Consider the following 20,322-nt stretch of genomic DNA (forward strand, 5'->3'; position numbering starts at 1 on the left):
GACCAAACGAATAATAAACGTCACTCGTGTATTTATGCGGTCCATGAGCAATGTATAAATGAAGATGGCCTGTTTGCACATCCTGGTCAGCCGTATGGAACCGAATGTTGTTGTTGTGACGTCATGTTGGCCGTTTAGGTTTGGCGGACTGGTACGCACTGTGCAAACCCATCGGATGTAAACAGGCAATGGTCATGGCCCAAACACATGTGGACACATGGAACACGGATAGACTGTAGACTGCTGACGTCTTGCTGTGGTTGCATACGACAGCAAGAAGCGCACACGCAAGTGTACACACCCACCCGAGCAAGCTCGTGAACCCCTACTGTCCCGGCGCGGGATGGCTCCACTCCGTCGCCCAGGTCCGCACGGGACAGTCAACATAAGACAAACGGCATGTTACATGTGCGATTACGGTAGCGTGTGATTATTATGATTATGATAAGTGGCTGTGGGCAGTCCAGAAAGATGTGGTGGTCGCGTTGGGATCGAATGTATGTGGCTCCGTTGGTTGATATCCCCGTCGAAACTTGGCAAGGGCGCGAGACACTGAAACGAAGTCGCGCATGCAATGGCCCAGTCGGATGGCATCCTTGACAGGCATCAACTGTCCCATGGAGCTGTCGCCAAAGATGAGCATGTTCTTATCGTTGTACCATGGTACAGGCTTGACAGAGCGTCTGCGCCAGAACGTCGAGGTGTGTTCTCGTGCCATGACCGATTCGCCTGCGATGAGAACGTCGGCCGTTGACGTGGTACCGTTCGCCCAGGTCACCTCGACACGACCGTCGCCGATGGTCTTGGCCTCCTTCAACTCGTTGTCGAGATCGGGTCTCCCGCCATCCCAGGTGCGAGTGGGGAAGTATGTTCGAGTATTGTGGTTCTCTGGGCGGCTCATGACGGGGAGGCTGCGCACGGGTACAACTGTCGCTCCCCGGCGGCACGCTTCGTAGGCAAAGGCGCGGAGAAGAGAGTCTTCCACTACCCGTCGTGGTCGTGCCGGGTTGGGAATCACCTCCAAACCAATCCCTCCACTCTCGACATTGCTCTCTGGCCTAGATTTGATCTCCTCACTGACAAACTCAACCGGTTCAGCGAGGTCTACGGATCGAAGTATGTCCATGGCCGAACGGTCAAACATGACCCACGGGCGGCGGTGATTGTGGCGTTCGGGGGCCCGCAGTCGCTCATGAATCGCGACCTCGGCGCCGATGTCGGCGAGAGTGATGGAGAGAACAAAGCCAGAGATGCCAGAGTCCACGATGAGGACCTTGCTGCGCATGCGGAAGGGCGGGCCGGTGTTTGAACGTGTTGAAGGTGAAGTGTGTGATGGTAAAACAGGAGAGACCCAGAGTTTGCACCCAGGCACAAATACGTAGCCATTACGTGAACCATGTAACGCTGTCGGAGCAATTTTCTAATGGAACCTCTAATACGCCCGACACGTGCACAAACATGACCACTGGAAGTCCAAACAACGCGAGCGGTTTGGGCCACTGTCTTCGCTGCATGGCCCTGCAGTTGTGCAGTTCTTGAGTGGCTGACGGTGGGGGGACAACGTAGGCCGATAGTGACGTGGTAGGGCTGTTTGTCGTCGATTTACTAGTTAGCAGCCCCTTCTGTGTGACGGATGATGTCGAGAATCCGGGCGCAGCCGTTGTTGTGCCGTGTCGTGTCGTGTCGCACGCTCGTCTTAACGATAGGCTCATGACGAACGGTCCAGGTTCTCACACATAGCCACTGGCACCTTTCACCCATACTCTTCCTAAGTGCTTCCCAATGCCTACCTTACCTATTGTACCTATCGACCGTGCCCTTCTCGACTTAACAGATCCCAACTGCCCAGCCATTCGAACGTTGCAGGAGCTCGACAACACGTATGGTGGCATTCCTTTACCTGTCCAGACACCACATTTTGCTGCGGTGTCCAGCCTCTACAAGTATTTGCACAGTACTGGCATCATGGATGGTGCAGCGGAAGCGATAGTGGGACTGTGGAAACTACTTAAACGAATGGACAGAGTGCGGTGGGGTACGCAGGCGAAGTCCGCAGAAACTCAGAAGCTGACTGCTCAACAGCACGTGTGAGGCTCGAATATGAAGAGGACCGCGCATGCACCGACGCGTCGAACAAGGAATTCTCTGGCGATCCCGCCGACTCGGACACGCAGTCAGACCTCACCATGGAACAACCCACGAATAAGCAAATTTATGTCGATCTTATCAAGATGCGCAAGGAGTTGGACCATCTCACCGACCGCTTCAACTCCTTCGTTGGGAAAACCGATTCCAGCGACTACCGTGCGACGAATGCCCGTCTCGTGTCAGAAAACCAGCAATTGAAGGATCGTATTACGGCGCTCGAGAAGGAGAGAGATGTGGAGCGTGCTACCAAGAGACTCCGTAGTGGCTAACTCCTCCATAGGGCAACCGGGGGTGGGCCATCAACTGACGTGTCGCCATACCAAGTGGTGACCGGAATGCAATGTGTCACATGGAACTCGATCGGTAATGCGGCGGGCGGGCGGGCAGAACATGGGCGTTTGGCCCCCGTGGACAGTGACTGGTGACAGTAACATCATGGCAGATTGATCCCATAGCGTCGTCTTGTAGGACAGTACACCGCCCCAGTTTGGAGAACAACTCGAATGCCTGCCACAAGAGGGTGGAATCTGTGACCATCAGACCATCGCCTCCGCCACCCGCGAAAGTTAACGTCGGCAATATCTCGGAGACGACGCCGTGCCTCACCGGTCCGTAATCTAAAGAGGCAGGTGACTAGGTGACATCACCTTCCCGGCCGCCAAGCCGTACTCACGCCGGAATACTGTCGATGCTCTCCAAGTTCTCATGCGTCCGAATGTATTTCTGATATCTGCTCCTGGAAAAAAGGTCTATGAAGTCACATCCCATGAACCCTGTGGAGCGGCTTAGCACCTTTTGTGGTTAGCGAGAAGCTTCCCGTCGTCGCACTATAAAACACCGACCCGCGGACCGTCCCGATCGAGACGGCCCGTTCATGACAACCGGTGGCCACGCCGTGTGCCTCGTCTCCGTCAGCAATCTTCTGTTTCAACATACACACTCTCTCTCATGCTCGTAACACCATACTGAGACCACATTCATGTCGCCATCCACCCCCATGTTTGGCCATGCGAGGGGCAAAGGCTCCATGTCGGCCCTCAACTTCCTCGCCGCCAGCACGGTGCTTCCTATCGACCCTGTCATCCTCGCTTGGTTCCCCTGGCAGCCGGATCTCCCAACACCCGCCGGTATCCACCTGTTACGAGCCATTGCCAGCCAGCATGGTGGGATGCCGGCCCCTGTGGTGGGAGACCACCTCAAGATCATCTGGGATGCATGTCACGAAACCAGCAAGCAAACCACGGCCAAGAACCGGTACGGGGCTAGATTCATGGTGGTCCAGAAAGCCCTTGACACTCTCCTCCTGGATTCGTGCAAGGCCTCTAACGGTGGGTATCCTTTGCTGAGATAAACGGCTGACCCATCAGGCAACCCGTTTGCTGGGACCAAACCTGGCGTCAACCCAGCCAGTTTTGACCGGTTGAACAACAAACTGAATCAACTGTACGGCCGGCTGGACCACTTCTCCACACCTTTCGACTTGAAGCTGGACGAAATCCGCACCGACATGGACAACAGGTTGGATCAACTCTCTAGCCGCATAGACACCGCGGTTGGCCACTCGTCTCGCTATGGCATGGCGACACCCGCGCAGAGCCCCACCGTCCAGAGTCCAGTCTCTCACTCGAGGCCATGTACCTGTCCGACCTGCAGCAGCTGGCGTAACGACCTTGCCAGCCAGATTGAGAGCCTCACGTCCCAGCTGACTATGCTGGAAGCGAGAAACTCTATGTTGTCAGGCAACAGGAGAGAGTAGTGTATGTCCCCTTACCGCAAGTTCTGTGTGCTTCCTATCTGTTTGTTGTAACTATGTGACTGTATCGGGCACACAACAGCAAGTGCAGTGTGAGTATGACGACACCTGTGAGCACTTCGTCACAGGGTGTGTGTGCTGTGCCTCCGTCCCCTCGTCACCTCACCGACTGACTCTGGGCCATTGACGCTTCTCACATTTGTCTCTCCCGCAGGTTGTGATCTCCTGCTTCATCTCGCCTACCATGCCTGAACCCATCCACATCCCCCTCAAGCTCCTGCTTGTTGACATACACGGGAATGCCTCTCTCAACACGTTACGTGCGACCGCTGCGTGCTTTGGTGGGGTTCCTGTTCCAGTCGACCCAGCGCATTTCGTTGCCATCTTCGACCTCCTGAACGTCCTCCGCAGCAGCGCCAAGGACAAACACTCTGCCGAGGTCGAGCTAGCGCATGACCTTGCCGAACAGGTATACAATGCAGCCCTCGGTATGCATCTACGTACCTTTGTGATCCTGACAACTTCAGAACATCCGTTCCACGAAACCAAACCAGACACTGCCAGCGAGATCCCGGCCGAGCAACTTGCCGACGTCACGGCTTCAGGCGACCTCGTTCGCTCTTCACAGGGGACCGACCTTGCCATTGCCCAGCTGTCGGCCAAACTCGACCAACTGGCGATTCGGGTGGATTCCATACCCCCTACTCCTAGTGAGATTCCCACCACTCCCCTGTAGCTGTGCCAGCGGCACACCGTGTGTGTCGGCAAGCGCTGACGTACACAGAACACACCACCGGGCCCACCACCTTTGCTGCCTCCCAAGTCCTCTCAGCTCGCACCACCAAGCGCGATGAGACGGCCAGCGACATTGGGACTCTCAAGGCTCGTGTGTCGATTCTGGAAGAGGACGTCAAGCGCCTCTTGAAGGAGGACAAAACCGACTATGAGGATCCTCGTGACGACACATCGTCGGACTATTCAGGCGCCGAGGAGGAAGGCCGTCACTAAGGCGAGGGCGTGTGTGTGTGTGTGTGCGTGTGTGGTTCCAGTGCAATCGAGGATGGGGAATACGTCCAAGTACAGATCAATGATAGTGTGAGACAAGAGTTGGTTCCTGCAGCCGCAAGTTACGTGAGGCCACGATCAAGCACATCTGATAAGGCGAGCAAGTGCTCTGTCGATCGCTGCTCATGACTTCAAGCTCCAGTGTTAGAGCGTTTTCACAAAGGAAGAGATACTTCCCGCCAGCATTCATATCGTAGCAGCAACGCCAGAGGCCATAGGGACTGTGGCAGTCCTTCACTGTTGTGAAAGCCGTCGCCGCGAAGGGCGTCACATGTTCGCCGAGAAAGGAATAACGAACTGCACGAGCTGTTCAGGTACGTTATCACACGCCTCTTATCCTTCTCCTGTGCCCTTTGCTCGTCCACAGCCCTTGTCATCATAGGCCTGGACGTGAACTTTCAAACAGCATGGATGACGAACGGGCGCGTTCCAGCGGGCAACGACAAAAATGTATCGGCGAGATGGCCGAGCGGTCTAAGGCGCTGTGTTAAGGTTTTCTTCTTCTTCTTGAGGAAGTTCATCCGCAGTCTTCGGACGTGGGTTCGAATCCCACTCTCGTCAAAAGGGGCTTCATTGCCTCCCAAGCCAACCTTTTTGGGTGTCTGTATGCATAGGAATGATGGTTGACAGTCCAGGTGATGTCTCCGAGAGGTTTGGTGGAGTGCCACATTCGGGGTCGATGTTTCGGGAAGCGCGGATGCCTTCTGGTTCTTTCCGATATCCAATGCTCCACATGTCCCGCAGATAGAAGACTTCTTTGGCGAAGATCTGAGGCCCATGGCGACAAGGGAGTGCCCAACCACTGGGCCCCTGTAGGTTGAATTCAAAGTGGTACGCGGACGACTAACAATCGTATGTCTCCACCCGCCGCGACCCCTCCTCGACGAATAACGTTGACCGCCGAGCTTGAAGTTGGCAATGCCAAGTCATAGGGCAACGAGCCTTTCAAGCCCCACTGGGGTACCACGGGGGCTCCATGGTCTTGGGACGAATTCTGCTGCGTCTCAAGGTCAACTCAACTCCCAGGTGATCTGTTCTCGCGAGGGCAGATCGTCGGTCTTGAGCAGCGAAAGCTGCTCGTGAGGCGAATTCCCGACGAGATAGAAAGCGTGGACAATTAGAGGTCGGCTAGGTCGGTGAGGGAAAAGGTATACACTGAAGAAACAGAATCCCGGAAACCCCCGCGAGGGGGCGGAGGGCAAGGGACGCTCGAGCACGGACATGCTATTCACTACCCCAACGGTACCAACGCTGCTGGGAATAACTTGTGTTGATCTGATGAAAGGTTGTCGGATAGAAGTATATGGACAGCCACATGCATATCGCGAAGCAACGAGGTAGGTGCTGCACGTACACAGACAGATCTCCTTCCTCCTGCTCCGCGGAGTCCATTTCATCCGTTCGACGTCCAATTCGGTTCACCTACGTGTCCAACGTCCAAAAGCTGTCCTACAGAGTCCCATAATGGCAAAAGGAAGGCTCCGGCTGGGAGTTGAACCCAGGACCACCCCCAATGAGATAGACATCTCGGACAGCAGACCGCCCGAAGGGGGCATGCTTCTACTACACCACCGGAGCCGTGCGTTTTTTATGCCCTGGTGTGTTTGGTGCCATTATGTAGTACAGGCCAACTGCCTCCGGAAACAGTATGCAGTAGGTCTACGTACTCGATACTCTGGTGCGAGACATTACCTTGTGCAAGGACAGTGTTAGGCCAGTAATGCAACGAATTGCAATGGAAGTAACGGTGGTTCGGAATTCTTTGCCACCCGCTTGCTTAGTGTCCACGGGGACGGCCGAAGGGACGTCTCGTCGCTGCAGACCACTTGTTATGGTACCGCCATGCGGAGAATTCAGCTGTTGAGGCACTCACCGCACTGTTCTCTAAAGATGTCCCGAAACCATGACACTATTCATTTCTCACCTTTCCTAGAGTTTGGCAGTGTACTGTACTTGGGTGACAAAGCTTGTGGTAAACGTTGCGATTGCTGACGGGCACAATGTTGGCTCCCAAGCTGTCAACAAGCGGTCAATAGAGGACACATCGCGGATTTGGCTTAAAGACGGAAGAACGTGTTGCCCAAGCAGACGCTGGTGCAGCCAAAGAGGCCAGTGTGAAAGAAACACAATGGCGGCCCAGCGGAAATGGGCCAGCGACAAGTCTCCACATATACGCATGGCAATCTGGTTGTCGGGCCCATTACAAGTCAAATTGCAGAATAAATTTGCAGCACAGGTGAAGGAGGATCTAAAGGTTGTGGTGAGAGACCCCAGATATCTTTACCGAACATACGACGATCTAGGCAGCGTGCTTTGAGATACAGAAATTAACATGCTGTCTGTAAATAGACTAGGTATCCCCTGATGCTCCCTATAACGATATTGTCGCTCTGCCTAGAGATATCATTGACTGGTAATCATACCAGTTCCCCATCTCCATGCCCGGAACCTCGGATAGTCGGCAGCCAAATGACAAACACCAACCACCTGCCACTTTCCATCACCACCACCCGCTGGGTCACCCGTGTCCCTCCCGAAACGTTGGAGGCCAAAAGGAATGACCTCTGGTGTTTCCAGAAGCTTCATGTACACCGTAAGGGAGTCGAACCCCTGCCGCGTCGATGTTGCGCATGGCAACGACGCATGATACCGTTTCACCAACGGTGTGGCGATGTTGAGTTGAAGCTCGTGATCGGCGCTCGACGAGGGTTTCCTGGCCTTCTAAGAAGTTTACAAGCTTGAGGAGAGGGCTGCAGTAGTGCTGGGGGGCATAAGATACGTTTGGTGTCAATTTGGAAGTCATTCGAGACGAACTGCTGGTCAGGACGACTGTGGGGTCACCAAACACCTGAAAGACTACCTGAAGAATAAATTCGGCGAAAATTCAGGGAAAATCGCCGATCAGCCACTTTCATCGACCTTCTTCAACCCAACATGCCGTTTCCCTCTATTTCGGTGCACCACAGTCTCTCGTAGGTGTAGCTTGCTGCGTTTACGGCACAGTACATGCTTGCGAGTTCTACGCTACTGCATATTGCGTGAAAACATAAACGACAGGCGAGTTCTGGTGCTTTTAACGTCCTTGCCCTCGTCTTCGAACCCTCTCCTTGCTGCGCTCACCTGCAAAAAGGTGAGACCAGTTGAACTAGCTCTTCTTCTCCGCCAGGGAGTTGAACCCTGCTCTACCGCGATGTTCCTATTAGGAAGACTCCCTATTGAGAGGCGGTTATACTAACCGATATACTAGCGAAGAGGCGATGTTGATGCTCCGTCACGTCCCACCGCGAGCCTTTGTCTCTTTCACGTCTGTAAATCCCAAGGTCTGACCCGTTTGGGGACGAAATTTGGCCCCTGCGGTGGTCACCCTTCGCCCGGTAGAGAACACGACACAAGGGAGCGCCAACCGACCGACCGTCAGAGCCTCGACGGACAGTGCCATGGACCTGGTCACCTCAGCGCTTGTTCCACAAATGCTCAACTACCTCGTACTCTACACAGCCCCCACCTCTTCCCCGGATGCCTCTCTTCACTAGCCAAAAGGTAATTCTCCTCTGAGAAGCTTCCCAGAAGATCATCCGACAATGACATGATTCGAACATGTGCTCCCGAAGGAAATTGATTTCGAGTCAATCGCGTTAACCACTCCGCCACATTGCCAGCCATGCTGTGTTCTCCTGCATGAGACGATGCCGTGGATGTCGATATGCAAGCTGTGTGTGCATTGTTGCATGAGAAAATGGACGTTTTGTAAGAGGGTGTTGGTCGGAGGAAGGCCGATGTGCCACTGCCGATGTGTGTGGATTGTTTCCGGCGGCTGAATTAGTGTCCGAGATACGGGGCGATTTCGCCGACATTTGGGTCAGCGATGTTACAGTTTCTCCACTTTGTTGCCTGCACGCACATGGAGCGTCATCAGTGAGGTAGCAGTTCATGCAGTTCAGCAGACGGTATCATCTCAAACCGACTGTCCCAAGCGGAATGGTGTTGGTGGCCCACGTGATGGGAGCGGTATTTTGGGCAACATGACGTAGTGGTTGTTGGTTGTTTCCCGTCCCGCGTCCCCTACTAAACCTCTGGCCTGCTCCATCCCGAACCATCCATCTCATCTCCAACATGTGTCGCTGGTTCTGTATGGTATCAGACGAGGAGGCTCTTGTCGAGGACATGCTCGTACGGCCGAGACACTCCCTGCTGAAACAGAGTAAGTGCGTCCGGCGCACGCGGAACGATGGCTGACGGGACGGCAGTTGATGACCACTACCTCCCTCACGTTCACGTCAAGTTCCAGGCATCCGATAGCACATCCTCGCCGAATGTCACTACCAATATGGACGGTTACGGTATCGCATACTGGACGACCACCGCCAGCGACTTTGACCCATGCAGCAAGAGCAGTTCCGACATTGCTAGGATGCGCCCCGTGGTTTACAAGAGCATTCGCCCGGCGCTGAACGACTTGAACCTCAAATCATTGGCAGCCGGGACGAGCTCGAAAGGTCTACTGGCCCATATCCGAGCTGGGACGGTGAGTACGGTATCATGCGTCGGCCGCTGATTGTTTGCAGGGTCTCACACCGGTGGTCGAAACAAACAACCACCCATTCATTTTCGGCCGGTATGCGTTTGCGCATAACGGGGTGTTGTCGCATTATGCCGAGCTCAAGCTCCGCCTTCTCACCTCCCTGCGTGGGCGAGCCGCCCATAATGCCATCCTTGGTACGACGGACAGCGAACACATGGCTGCCCTTTTCTTCGATCGTCTTGTTGCCGGAACGGCAGCCGGTTGGGCAGAGCTTTTGGAGGGAAAGCAGTACCCCGTGCAGCAATTGGCAAGCACCATGCGCGTGGTCCTGGCCGAACTCGAGGGTTGGGTTGCCGAGTGCATTCAAGAGGACAAGGAGGAGGATAGCTCAGCCGTTTGCAATGGCGTTGCCCCGCACTCGGCCCTCAACCTCGTGGTCACGGACGGTTCGTCACTCGTTGCTATCCGCTACGCGTCTCCACAGCCCCGCGAACCTCCCTCTCTTTACGTATCGACTGTTGCAGGTGCAACAATGAATAGGCTGTACGAAGGCCATCCGGACAAAGGCTACCCTCAACTCCCTGGGCACTGCCAGCGTGAGGGCCCCAAGCCCAGGAAGGAACACGGGCGGCACGTGATTGTTGCCAGCGAGCCCAGCACGTACGACCGGAACGAGTGGAAACTCGTACCCCCGCAACACATGGTGATCGTAGGCACCGACCACATCCCCAACGTTGAGGTCATTTGATTGAACATGCCACGTATGTAGAACCGAGCATAATAAGAAATCAAATACACCTTCAACGCGTTTCACGATTGTGCCAGCGCCGTAAGGAGGTGTTGTCAGACTACGTAGGCTGGAGCTAGTCGTCAGCTGGTGGGCGGGACTCGACAGGTACCTCAAGGTCACTGCAGCCAAACGCACAGATTAAAACGCCATTTCGGACTTATGCTGCGTCCATTCCTATTAGCATGTGATCCTCATTGTGGATGTCACTGTTGTTAACAACTCCGCTTTTCTTGTCAGGTGTTCTTCTGAGCAACAATATCAGCGACGGCCTGTGTCAGCAGATGCTCCAACGTATTCTGTGCCACTGGCTGCTGTGGGCTATTTATACCAACTTCATCGCGTGTCTTTACCCAAATCTCCTACTCAGTTGCAATGGCACCTACCCATATCAGCAACCTTGGTCCTTATCGGTACGCAGTGGCGGAGCGCTTTGCGCCGTCGCAGTACCTCTCATATCTCGACCCGGCGCCAGAGACCATCTGCCCGCAATTACCAACCTCCTTTCCAGCCTTTCAGGCTATCCTTGGTCCGATTCCCGGCAACCCACTGCAAAGCGAAGACTGCCTCCAACTGCGGGTCTTCACACCGAAAAGGACTGGTAAAAAGCTCCCCGTCATGGTGTACATTCACGGCGGTTCGTACATGTACCTCGGCGGCGTGCTGTCGTGGTTTGACGGCACGCGGCTCGCCAGGGAAGGGGTAGTCGTCGTCACGATAAACTATCGTCTGGGCCCGCTCGGATTCCTGTACATGCCTGAACGCAACATTACGCCAACCGGTATCGGGGACCAAGTGCAGGCACTCAAATGGGTGCAGGAGCACATTGGTGACTTTGACGGGGATAAGGACAAGGTCACCATCTTTGGCCAGAGTGCAGGTGCACTCAGTGTCAATTGCCTGTACCGCACTCCAGAGGCCAAGGGTCTGTTCCACGCAGGCATCATGGAGAGTGCGCCGCTAGAGCTCACGGCACACAACCTCAGCTGGGCAGAGGAGTGCGGCAGGAAGTTTGAAAGTTTCCTCAACGAAGACATATACACAGCCAACTTGTCTGCTCTACTGCAGGCCTCGTCCAACACCACCGATTGGAGGGTGGATGCGTACGGAGGTGACGGACTGCAGGTACCGTGGTTTCCGCTTAATGCAAACGGGCCCATCACTGTACACGGCTTGCCCTTGGTCAATGGGTGGAATAAAGATGACATGCGGGCGTGAGTGTCTCATTGAATCCGGGTGCAGACAAAGCTGATATTCAGGCTGGGCGCCAACATGTCTGAGGCTGCTGCAGCTACTCTGGCAGAGTATGTCAACTCAACCCTCGCCAACGACGCCGAAATGCACGACGCACACAACCCGACTGCCACCTACGTATTCAAGTACGAACCCAAAGGCAGTGTGTGGGGTGCCACGCACAACCTGGAAGTGCCATTCATCCTTGGGACCGAGGCGGCGTGGAACCAGTCCAAGATGCTCGGCAACGAGACGTGGTGGGACTTCGACCGTGTGGGCCGGCCCTTACGGAAGGCGTGGGCCGGGTTTGGAAAGACGGCGAGCATTCAGAAAATGAAGAGCGTCAAGCAGGAATATCTCGACTGGCTCGACTGAAACGGATTTCTTACCGTGGTAGGCTACTAGAATGTAGCAACCTGTTGTACCCCTGTGTTTTAACGGAAACGTCAGCGCTTGTGGAGTGCTTGGTACGGGCCGCCATGGGAGCTGTCGTGAAGCTCGGCCTTTCGTGAAACGAGGATGGATAGGGTAGCTAGCTAGCTAGGGTAGGTTATAGGCAGTACGACGATCTGGCAGCCGGTTAGCAATCTCGCACCCTCCCACATTAAGGACTCTTGAGACTTGTACACCAATGGCCACTCTCGCATCACGTAGTGTCAGCGTAGCAGGAATGTGTGCAGCGTGAGGCGGCCATCGGGACGGCCGCCGCACACCGGAAGAACTGCGTAGTAACCGCGGCAGATCCATACTGATCGTCGTCAGTGGATCAGTGGCCGGGTGGCTGACTGGTTCCGTTTGTGGAATTCGTAAGACACTGTGAACCGCTGCAACAATTGCAGAGACGGTCACTCTACGCAGCAGCAGCGGGCATGTAGACGCCATGTACGGCCTCAGGAGAGCGCGGCTCTGATTGTCACATGTCAGCAGTGATATCTGGAAGAAACAGCGGCGGGAGCATTTCACATAACGGCCATCGCCGGGTGGAGGGTGTCGGATTCAGCCGACATTCTGCTCTGCCCACACAGAATACCGAGTTCATATGCTTTAACCGCACAACACAACCTGCATGCTCCCTCTTGTAACCTCACTACGTGTCACTGCGCGACCTCTACGACTCTTGTGCGCTCTTCAAATCCAAGTTTCCACCACTGCTTGTCACCGTGGGCTCTGGAGATCTCTAGGATCAACTCTTTTGGCCCCACATTGTGTGGATATCCCCTGAATGAGATACCCAGGGAGCAGCACAACATCAAGCCATGGCCAACAGGGCAGAATCGATAGCCTCGACGGCCTGTGAGCCTCGAGCAGAGAATCGGGACCCAGGACCATCTACCAGTCGACAACGGACTGCTGCTGCCCGCACACTGTTGGAACCCGTCCCCCTCAGTCGCGTTGGGTCGACAAACTCGGCGTTGGCCGGCCAGTCCTTCCGTCGCATGGCAACGCACGAGACGGGCGAATACGCTGTCGACGACATTGACCAGTCTATCCTCGACACGCACCATGAACACCACGAGCACGACCATGATCATGTCCGCCACGCAGACGAGAGGGAACCGCGGAGCGGCGCTGTGGGCGAGCGTGTCCATGAACAACACTGCCACAAGTTCCCGAGCGACGAGTCGCGTGACCCCGAGTTCGATTCGGCCAAACCCGACACTGTTCGCAAGTCACACGATGTGCAAGACGACACCGAGTGTCGCTGCACAAGAGTAGAAGTAGATGTTGTCGGGGATGGGGACGGCAGTAAAACCAAGGACACCTCCGCCGTCGATCCCAAGTATGCGCTCCAGGACCAAACCAACTTGCTCCCCATCAAACAGGTCATCGTCGTGTTTGTTGGCCTGAGCTGCGCCCTCTTTTGTGCTCTTCTGGACCAGACAATGTTAGTTGGAGTTGAATCTGACGAATATCAGCTGACACCTTAGTGTAACGACGGCTCTGCCAACACTGGGCAAGGTGTTCAACGCCACGGACATTTCATCATGGGTTGGCACCGCCTACATGCTCACATCTACTGTAAGCTTTTCCCCTCCTGTCAAAGCTGACCTTGCCAGTCCTTCCAACCACTGTACGGTCGCCTGTCTGACATTTTTGGGAGAAAAGTGGTGCTGCTTGCCAACATTATGATCTTCCTGGTTGGCTCGATCGGTGCTGCGTGCGCACAGGTGAGTTGCCCCGTGTTGCTACACCAACTCACCCTCCAGACCATGATCCAGCTGATTGTCTTCCGCTCCATCTCGGGTCTAGGCGCGGGAGGCATCCTCACTCTCAGTTTGATCATTAGTAAGCTCTTGCCAAACTTTTGCCAAAGCTGACAATCCTCCAGTCGCGGACATTGTGTCACTGAAAGACCGTGGCAAGTTTCAAGGCATTTCAGGTGGCGTCGTGGCACTTGCAAACTCGCTTGGTCCCGTACTGGGAGGCATCTTTTCAGAGATCGGCTGGCGATGGTGTTTCTACATCAATCTGCCAATCACGGGTCTCTCGCTTGTCGTCATCTTCTTCGTTTTGCCTTTGCGCAAAGTCACTGGGTCTGCCAAGGAAAAGCTCAAGAAAATCGACTATTACGGCGCAGTCCTCACCCTTGTGTGGGCCATGCTCGTCCTCCTCGCCCTGTCATGGGCTGGCACGACGTACTCGTGGACCTCGGCGGCAGTGCTCGCGCCACTTATCATCGGTCTCCTCCTCGCTGCCTTCTGGGTCTTTATGGAAGCCAAGCTCATCCCCCTCCCGCTAGCGCCCATGTACATTTTCAAGAACCAGACGGTCTCGGCATCCATGGCGACCACGTTTGGTAACGGTGTAGGCTTCTTTGTGACGCTTTACTATTTGCCACAATACTTGCAGGTTGTCCGTGGAGAGACCCCAATCCAAGCGGCCGTGGATATGCTGCCTTTGACATTCGTCCAGGTCTTCTTCGTCTTCTTGTAAGTCAATCTTCCCCATACCAATGACTAACTGTGCAGTTCTGGATTTATGGTTGCCAAGACTGGCGACTACAAATGGACCCTCCTCATCGGCTTCTTCATATGGACCATTGGCCTTGGCCTCATATCAACAGTCAACCCCACGACGCCAAAGGCCCACCTTATCGGGTACCAGGTCATCATTGGTCTTGGTGCGGGCCCCACGTTCCAAACAAGCCTCATTGCCATCCAGGCCTCGGTTGCGCGCCAGGACATGGCCATCGCCACAGGTCTACGCAACTTCCTTCGCATGTTGGGCGGTACGGTGGCACTGGCGATCAGCGCTGCGATCATGAACAACATTGCACGTTCCAAGCTCGACGCTGCGTTCACAGCCGACATGGTGGGCAAGATCCTCCAGGCACCAACAGAACTCCAAGAGCTTGGCCTCACAGACTCGCAGATCGAGTATGTCCGTCTGGCCTATTGTGAGTTGGCATTTGGATGCGGATTGCTAACTAGCCAACAGCCAAGGGCATCAATGGCTGCTTCTGGTTCTGTATCCCCATCTCGGGCATATCGTTCTTCATCACCCTGTTCTTTGTCAAGCGTGTGTCCCTCAAGCGCGACGACGAAGCGCGTCTCAAGGAAGAAGCCAAGGCGTGGCTCGAGGAGCGCAAGAAGGGCAGCCACAAGGGAGAAGGTGACCACTCGGACGAGGAGAAGACGATCGGCACCGTCACTGCCGACACGGGTCACAGCGGTTCCCCCTCGGTGCCGCTCAGTGAGCGTACAATGACTGCTGAGATTGAGCAGGAGGAGTCGAGGGGGAAGAATGTGGGAGCACATTGAGACCCCAAGGATCTCGCGTCTGAACCGCATTTGGGGGTTGTGCAAGGGATGGGGACAGGGGTCCATCCCAACTGCTCCTCCCGTGTATGTATGTATAAGAAGGGTTATCTGGTAGAAATCGCATAGCATGCATGTGCATAAGTTATCTCCCCATGGCCACGCGACTGTTGCCCGTCGTAACAGCTTTGCCCTGTTCTTTCAAACCAACCGGTTGGTCTAGAGAGTACACTATCTTTCCTTACTGTAGATGAACATTTTATGTCCCTAAAGCCTGCCCCAGTATCCCGTTACAAGTCACGCATCTTACCGACGAAGTTCAGTGGACCTCAAAATCAGTACAACCTGGGGATTTCACAATCCCGATCCCCAATCTGCCTCCGCGTCGCGTAATGTTGTTGAGCTGAACTTGCCCAGTCGCGTCAACCATCATCATCACCCATATACCAAGCCTTGCACCATGGCGGACACCGACTTCGTCCTCCTCGAGTCCTCGGACGGGTACACCTTCTCCGTTCCCCGTCGTATTGCTATGGCGAGCCAGACGCTCAGGTCGATGTTGGACGAGGACTGTGAGTGTCTTTCTGACGTTCAGCGCTGTGGGCTATAGGTCGCGCGAGCGATGAGGATAAGAGCCAAGGTAGATTGCCGCTGTATCTTCTATGACACCGCGAGACAGCAGCGACCCAAACATGTCATCGCCCAGCTAGCGCATAAGAGAGCATGAGCTAACCCCATCAGCCGCATTCCAGGAGGCCAAGGACAAGACCGTCAGGCTCGAATACCGGTACGTCCTATCATGCCGGCTTCTTCACTAAAGGATAGTACGCTGACGCTTTATATCAGTGGTATCATCCTTCTCAAGGTCATCGAGTATCTGCAGTACAAGGTCCAGTACGCCGACTTTGCCAGCAGCGACATCCGCGAGGACTTCCAGGACCGCATTGATCCTTACATTGCCCTCGAGCTGTGAGTTCAGCGTACGTCCGAGCAACCCCGAGCTGACATGCAGGCTCACTGCGGCGGACTACCTTGAGACATAGGTAACCGCTGCGTACTGTATGTTCGGTGCCGCAAACATCGATAAGAGCGTGCCGCTGTCTTTGGCCAACAACTGGCTTCAGCAAGAAATGAGGGTGCGTGCAGCTAGTCGAAGACCCAATGAAGCTGACAGCAGACGTCTTGCCTGGCAGCATTTGGGTGCACGCACCAGACCCTCCTTCCTTCCTGCATTCATTCATCTGTATCACTACCATGTGCTCTATGCCTCGTCCACTTTGTCCTCTACGGGGCCTTTCCACGGTGCTTGAGCATGCTCTCTGAAACGCCCTTGCCAAGCAGCAAGTCGGCGCGGACCTTTTCGTCTGCCTCGCGCGCAGGGATGGCGCGCTTAAGGACCTCCTCGGCCATCTCGGGCGGGACGACGACAACGCCATCGAGGTCAGCGACCACAATGTCGCCCGGGCGAACAGTCACGGAGGGGAAGGGCGGGTCCGCGACGGGGGCGACAGGGTGGATGGTCAGAGTCGCGTTGAGAGCTCGCACACGCGTGAACGTGCCCGGACCCAGCGTCGAGTGGCCACGAGCGAAGACTGGGAAACCGAGCTCGCGGTGCTCGTTGAGGTCACGGCAGCCGCCGTCGAGGACGGCGCCGACAACGCCCTTTGTCTTGGCGGCGGTGCTCATGAGACCGCCCCAGCAGCCGGAGCGCACGCCTGGGAACGAGTTAGAGTCTGTTAAGCTGAAGTTGACCTACCTGGTGGGGTCTGCATGAAGATGACGCTACCTGGAGGCGCGGCATCGACCTGTCTATCAGCTGATGCCCTCCCCATTCTAGCGCGCAGCTCACAAAGTGCTGCGCGGGCTTGCTCTTGTCCTCGTGGCCGACGGGTACCATCTTCACTGTTAGTTGATTGGCCTGGGGTACGATCAACTCACCTCGACGGTGAATGCAGGGCCAGCGACTCGAGTGTCGCCCGCCTCGTAAACAGGCGAGTACATCTTGAGGTCTGGGACGAGACCACCGCTCGGCACACCCATCTTGATGAGCGCATCCGAAATCTGGTTGTTAGTCGTTTGGAACTGGGAACTGGGGGGACCGGCAATGGCAGCAACGGAGAGCGTCCTTGGAGGTCTATAATGCACGAACGCACCTCGCATGTGCTCAGCTCGCGAAGCTGTGCGGAAATGTCTGCCATTGTGCTGTTGTGGATGCTAGAATGAGAGAAGGAGCGGTTGTGGGAACGACAACCAGAAGGTCGCGTAGGACAATCGGAACGACTTGGCACCAAGTACCCGGCTGTGCCGGCGCGGTGGAGGCTGCTGCTGTGCCCGATGGACGACCATGACGCAGCCTGGAGCAGGATGGGGTTGCATGAAGATGACTTGGGCACCACTGCACGGGCTGCAGGGACAAGAAACAGCTTGCCAGAGCTTGCAGCGGGTGGCCGGCATGCGCGGGCAAACACGGTTGTGCGTTTTGATAAGGGAGAGACCGGAGGACCGGACACCACCATTATCGTGGGCCCGCTGTCGATCCCCGTACCACCTCGGTTGCGGAGACGGAGGAGCGATCATCCGTTGTGCGGCTCAACCGAGTGCGCGGTTAAACACACCATACGTCATTTCTAATACGGAGTCATAAGGAGCCTAATGCCCCCTCCATTCAATTTGTAATCGGCGTTTGTCTGGCGCCTGCCGTGTGGCACCTCTTCCCCGGCGCGCCCGGCGGCCGCGGCACCAGCGACGGAGCTCTTTGTGGGGTCTCTTTGCATGAGCGACGAGTCGAACACACCGCACACCACCATCATCGGCAACCATGGCGTGAGTCCACACCAGCGAGGAGCGCGGTCCCGCAGACAACGGCACTGACATGCGCGCTCTTCTTGCCCATCGGCGAACGTTTCCCCCGCGTCCCAACATGCAGGTCCACTGGGTGAGTAGCCAAGCAAAAGGTGGTACTTTGTGGGATGTGCGGGGCCGTTGCCGCCGGTTCGTCATCCCACACTCGTTACGTTTGCACCTTGGACGCACAAAGAGAGCAGTGATGCTGATGCGTAAACAGTAGCAGGTTCTTCACTTGGCTCAAGTCGCCTGATGCGCGCTCCTACTTCTTCAGTACGTGGTGTTGTTGCTGCTACATGATGTACGTGCGCGAGATATTCGGCTGACCCGATATAGGCACCCACTTCTGGGGACCAGTGAGTCGACGAGGTCCCTCTTCGAACGACGGCAGCGGAGGACATCAGGACATTGGGGCGCACGCTAACACGTACAGGTCGCCAACTGGGGTCTCCCCCTTGCTGCCATCGCTGATGTGATGCACAAGGACGAGGAGTACATCTCCGGCGTCATGTCGCCTACCCTTGCGGTCTACTCGTGAGTTGTGACACTCGCTCGTGCTCCGCGTGTCCACAACTGACCCCACAAAACAGCATGATCTTCATGCGTTTCGCATGGCGCGTGCAGCCCCGCAACTACCTCCTGTTCGCGTGCCACGCCACGAACGCTGCCGCCCAGTCGCTCCAGGAGGCCCGCTTCGTCAACTACTGGTACTTTGGTGGCCGTGAGAAGAAGAAGCCCGAGCTCATCACCGCCGACGCGGCCATCGAGGCTATTGACGAGACCGCCAACGAGGCCAAGATCACCGCCGTCGAGGGCGCCCTTGCCGTCGAGAAGGCCAGGCAGGCCGAGGTCGCCGCCGTCAAGTCTGTCTCCAAGTAAAATGGCCTAAACTCAGACTCATCATCACCTAGACTGTACAGTACATAGGGTGCATGTGCTCCGTAGTGGCTATAGATAACCCGCTCGGGTGTGGTGGTATTATGCAGACGCTGGCGCTCGGGCACGCGCGCGAGGCGACGGGAAAGGGGGAGAGAGATATCTGCGCAGTGGGATTGGTATATGGACAACATGACGCACCCCTCTGAGCTGGCCTCTGCTAGAAGCTAGAGCACTTGCCCTGCGTGCACGGCTGGCGACGATTACTTGAGCGACGTCTGCGCGCCACGAAGCGAGAGGTATGCCTGGTCGACACCGGGACCCTGTTTGTTAGCTATGCGTTACGAAATGACAACTCACCAAGTTCCGCACAATGCCCCACACCTCGAGACCCTTGTAGCGCAGCTTTGTCCTTGGGTCGGTGTACACGGCATGCAGGCCAGTGATGTCGCAATACTTCTTTGCAGGCAAGAGGGAAGGCGGAGCGGCGGGGGTGTGGTCTGACAAGGTCATCAGCTACGGTACTCGCACATACAAAGCTCACAGGTGATGATCTCGCGGTGCACGCCATTGTCGACCTCCACATCCATGCCCTCGTCGGCATCACCGTCCTCGTCCATCGGCGTCGCCGTGCCGCTAATGTTGCTGTCGTCATCGAGCGTCAACGGGGTAGCAACGCCGCTCCGGCGTCCTTTTGGCGGGCGGGGCTTGCCGACGGGGTTCTCCTTCTTCTTCTTCTTGACGGGCTCAATGTTCTCGCCGCGCGCCTTGGCCGACGTCTGCGCGGCAGACAGGAAGCCGTCGCCGCCGCCCACACGTTCGCGCTCGAGCGTGAGGATCTGCTTGACGTTCTTTTTGAAGCCGTTCGCGCCCGCCGCAGACGCTGTGCGCGCTGGGAGCTTGGACGTGAAGCTGGTGTTCTTGAATGACCGCGGGGTATCGGCGTAGTTGAGCCTGTCTACCAGTTGCTAGGAGCACGTTAGTGAGAGTAACGAAGGATGGCGAGGGGGGTGACGCAGTGCATCAGCGGCAACTCACTGGTCCATCATCTACAGGTCCTGGTGTGCTCGCATTGGACTTGCGTGGTCCGCCGCCGCGTCCAAATCGTGGTGGCCTGTTGTGTCAGCTGCCTTCGAAGAATTGGAAGCTGGACGTACATGGTGGTGGATGGTGTGGATGAGAGACGGGAGATGTGACGCGGAAGTTGATTCTCCCAATGTCCGCATTCAAACTCGGTTGATTGATTGTTATCCACCCGCCGCCCAATTGTCCACATCGTCCTCCACTTCTGTTGATACATCTTCGACCTCCCTCCCATCGGCCCTCATCCGCCAGG

The 20,322-nt window shown here is 55.9% G+C and overlaps 10 protein-coding genes and 5 non-coding genes across 15 annotated transcripts; 8 read left to right on the forward strand and 7 right to left on the reverse strand.

The window, feature by feature from the left end:
• Positions 1-439: 439 nt before the first annotated feature.
• Positions 440-1,285, reverse strand: EHS24_002941 (uncharacterized protein; the record flags this gene model as incomplete). Its single annotated transcript, XM_028618655.1, has 1 exon — positions 440-1,285. One exon carries the CDS (start codon positions 1,283-1,285, stop codon positions 440-442), a length of 846 nt encoding a protein of 281 aa, XP_028473022.1.
• Positions 1,286-1,782: 497 nt separating this feature from the next.
• Positions 1,783-2,417, forward strand: EHS24_002942 (uncharacterized protein; the record flags this gene model as incomplete). The annotated part of the gene is made up of 2 exons (XM_028618656.1): positions 1,783-2,035; positions 2,083-2,417. 2 exons carry the CDS (start codon positions 1,783-1,785, stop codon positions 2,415-2,417), a joined length of 588 nt encoding a protein of 195 aa, XP_028473023.1.
• A 710-nt stretch (positions 2,418-3,127) lies between these two features.
• EHS24_002943 (uncharacterized protein) lies at positions 3,128-4,909 on the forward strand (the record flags this gene model as incomplete). The annotated part of the gene is made up of 5 exons (XM_028618657.1): positions 3,128-3,476; positions 3,516-3,700; positions 4,116-4,389; positions 4,429-4,611; positions 4,686-4,909. 5 exons carry the CDS (start codon positions 3,128-3,130, stop codon positions 4,907-4,909), a joined length of 1,215 nt encoding a protein of 404 aa, XP_028473024.1.
• A 512-nt stretch (positions 4,910-5,421) lies between these two features.
• Positions 5,422-5,527, forward strand: EHS24_002944. Its single transcript has one exon. It is a non-coding gene; the product is annotated as a tRNA-Leu (tRNA).
• A 916-nt stretch (positions 5,528-6,443) lies between these two features.
• Positions 6,444-6,544, reverse strand: EHS24_002945. The gene has a single exon. It is a non-coding gene; the product is annotated as a tRNA-Pro (tRNA).
• A 1,009-nt stretch (positions 6,545-7,553) lies between these two features.
• Positions 7,554-7,633, reverse strand: EHS24_002946. The gene has a single exon. It is a non-coding gene; the product is annotated as a tRNA-Gly (tRNA).
• A 488-nt stretch (positions 7,634-8,121) lies between these two features.
• EHS24_002947 lies at positions 8,122-8,219 on the reverse strand. The gene has a single exon. It is a non-coding gene; the product is annotated as a tRNA-Glu (tRNA).
• A 323-nt stretch (positions 8,220-8,542) lies between these two features.
• EHS24_002948 lies at positions 8,543-8,623 on the reverse strand. Its single transcript has one exon. It is a non-coding gene; the product is annotated as a tRNA-Ser (tRNA).
• Positions 8,624-9,079: 456 nt separating this feature from the next.
• Positions 9,080-10,236, forward strand: EHS24_002949 (uncharacterized protein; the record flags this gene model as incomplete). The annotated part of the gene is made up of 3 exons (XM_028618658.1): positions 9,080-9,167; positions 9,214-9,491; positions 9,532-10,236. 3 exons carry the CDS (start codon positions 9,080-9,082, stop codon positions 10,234-10,236), a joined length of 1,071 nt encoding a protein of 356 aa, XP_028473025.1.
• A 414-nt stretch (positions 10,237-10,650) lies between these two features.
• EHS24_002950 (uncharacterized protein) lies at positions 10,651-11,883 on the forward strand (the record flags this gene model as incomplete). The annotated part of the gene is made up of 2 exons (XM_028618659.1): positions 10,651-11,378; positions 11,535-11,883. The coding sequence occupies 2 exons, from the start codon at positions 10,651-10,653 to the stop codon at positions 11,881-11,883; spliced, it is 1,077 nt and encodes a 358-aa protein (XP_028473026.1).
• A 1,061-nt stretch (positions 11,884-12,944) lies between these two features.
• EHS24_002951 (uncharacterized protein) lies at positions 12,945-15,269 on the forward strand (the record flags this gene model as incomplete). The annotated part of the gene is made up of 7 exons (XM_028618660.1): positions 12,945-13,393; positions 13,437-13,527; positions 13,566-13,676; positions 13,716-13,794; positions 13,838-14,438; positions 14,478-14,905; positions 14,947-15,269. The coding sequence occupies 7 exons, from the start codon at positions 12,945-12,947 to the stop codon at positions 15,267-15,269; spliced, it is 2,082 nt and encodes a 693-aa protein (XP_028473027.1).
• A 457-nt stretch (positions 15,270-15,726) lies between these two features.
• On the forward strand, positions 15,727-16,309 carry EHS24_002952 (uncharacterized protein; the record flags this gene model as incomplete). Its single annotated transcript, XM_028618661.1, has 4 exons — positions 15,727-15,838; positions 16,008-16,053; positions 16,113-16,235; positions 16,279-16,309. 4 exons carry the CDS (start codon positions 15,727-15,729, stop codon positions 16,307-16,309), a joined length of 312 nt encoding a protein of 103 aa, XP_028473028.1.
• Positions 16,310-16,550: 241 nt separating this feature from the next.
• Positions 16,551-17,464, reverse strand: EHS24_002953 (uncharacterized protein; the record flags this gene model as incomplete). Its single annotated transcript, XM_028618662.1, has 5 exons — positions 16,551-16,981; positions 17,023-17,071; positions 17,116-17,163; positions 17,205-17,327; positions 17,420-17,464. The coding sequence occupies 5 exons, from the start codon at positions 17,462-17,464 to the stop codon at positions 16,551-16,553; spliced, it is 696 nt and encodes a 231-aa protein (XP_028473029.1).
• Positions 17,465-18,084: 620 nt separating this feature from the next.
• On the forward strand, positions 18,085-18,989 carry EHS24_002954 (uncharacterized protein; the record flags this gene model as incomplete). The annotated part of the gene is made up of 5 exons (XM_028618663.1): positions 18,085-18,089; positions 18,331-18,383; positions 18,447-18,466; positions 18,544-18,644; positions 18,701-18,989. The coding sequence occupies 5 exons, from the start codon at positions 18,085-18,087 to the stop codon at positions 18,987-18,989; spliced, it is 468 nt and encodes a 155-aa protein (XP_028473030.1).
• A 260-nt stretch (positions 18,990-19,249) lies between these two features.
• Positions 19,250-20,032, reverse strand: IES6 (chromatin-remodeling complex subunit ies6; the record flags this gene model as incomplete). The annotated part of the gene is made up of 4 exons (XM_028618664.1): positions 19,250-19,309; positions 19,347-19,486; positions 19,531-19,940; positions 20,025-20,032. 4 exons carry the CDS (start codon positions 20,030-20,032, stop codon positions 19,250-19,252), a joined length of 618 nt encoding a protein of 205 aa, XP_028473031.1.
• Positions 20,033-20,322: the final 290 nt, after the last annotated feature.

This window comes from Apiotrichum porosum, assembly GCF_003942205.1.
Source record: "Apiotrichum porosum strain DSM 27194 chromosome Unknown scaffold_14, whole genome shotgun sequence".
Taxonomy (NCBI): Eukaryota; Fungi; Basidiomycota; class Tremellomycetes; order Trichosporonales; family Trichosporonaceae; genus Apiotrichum; species Apiotrichum porosum.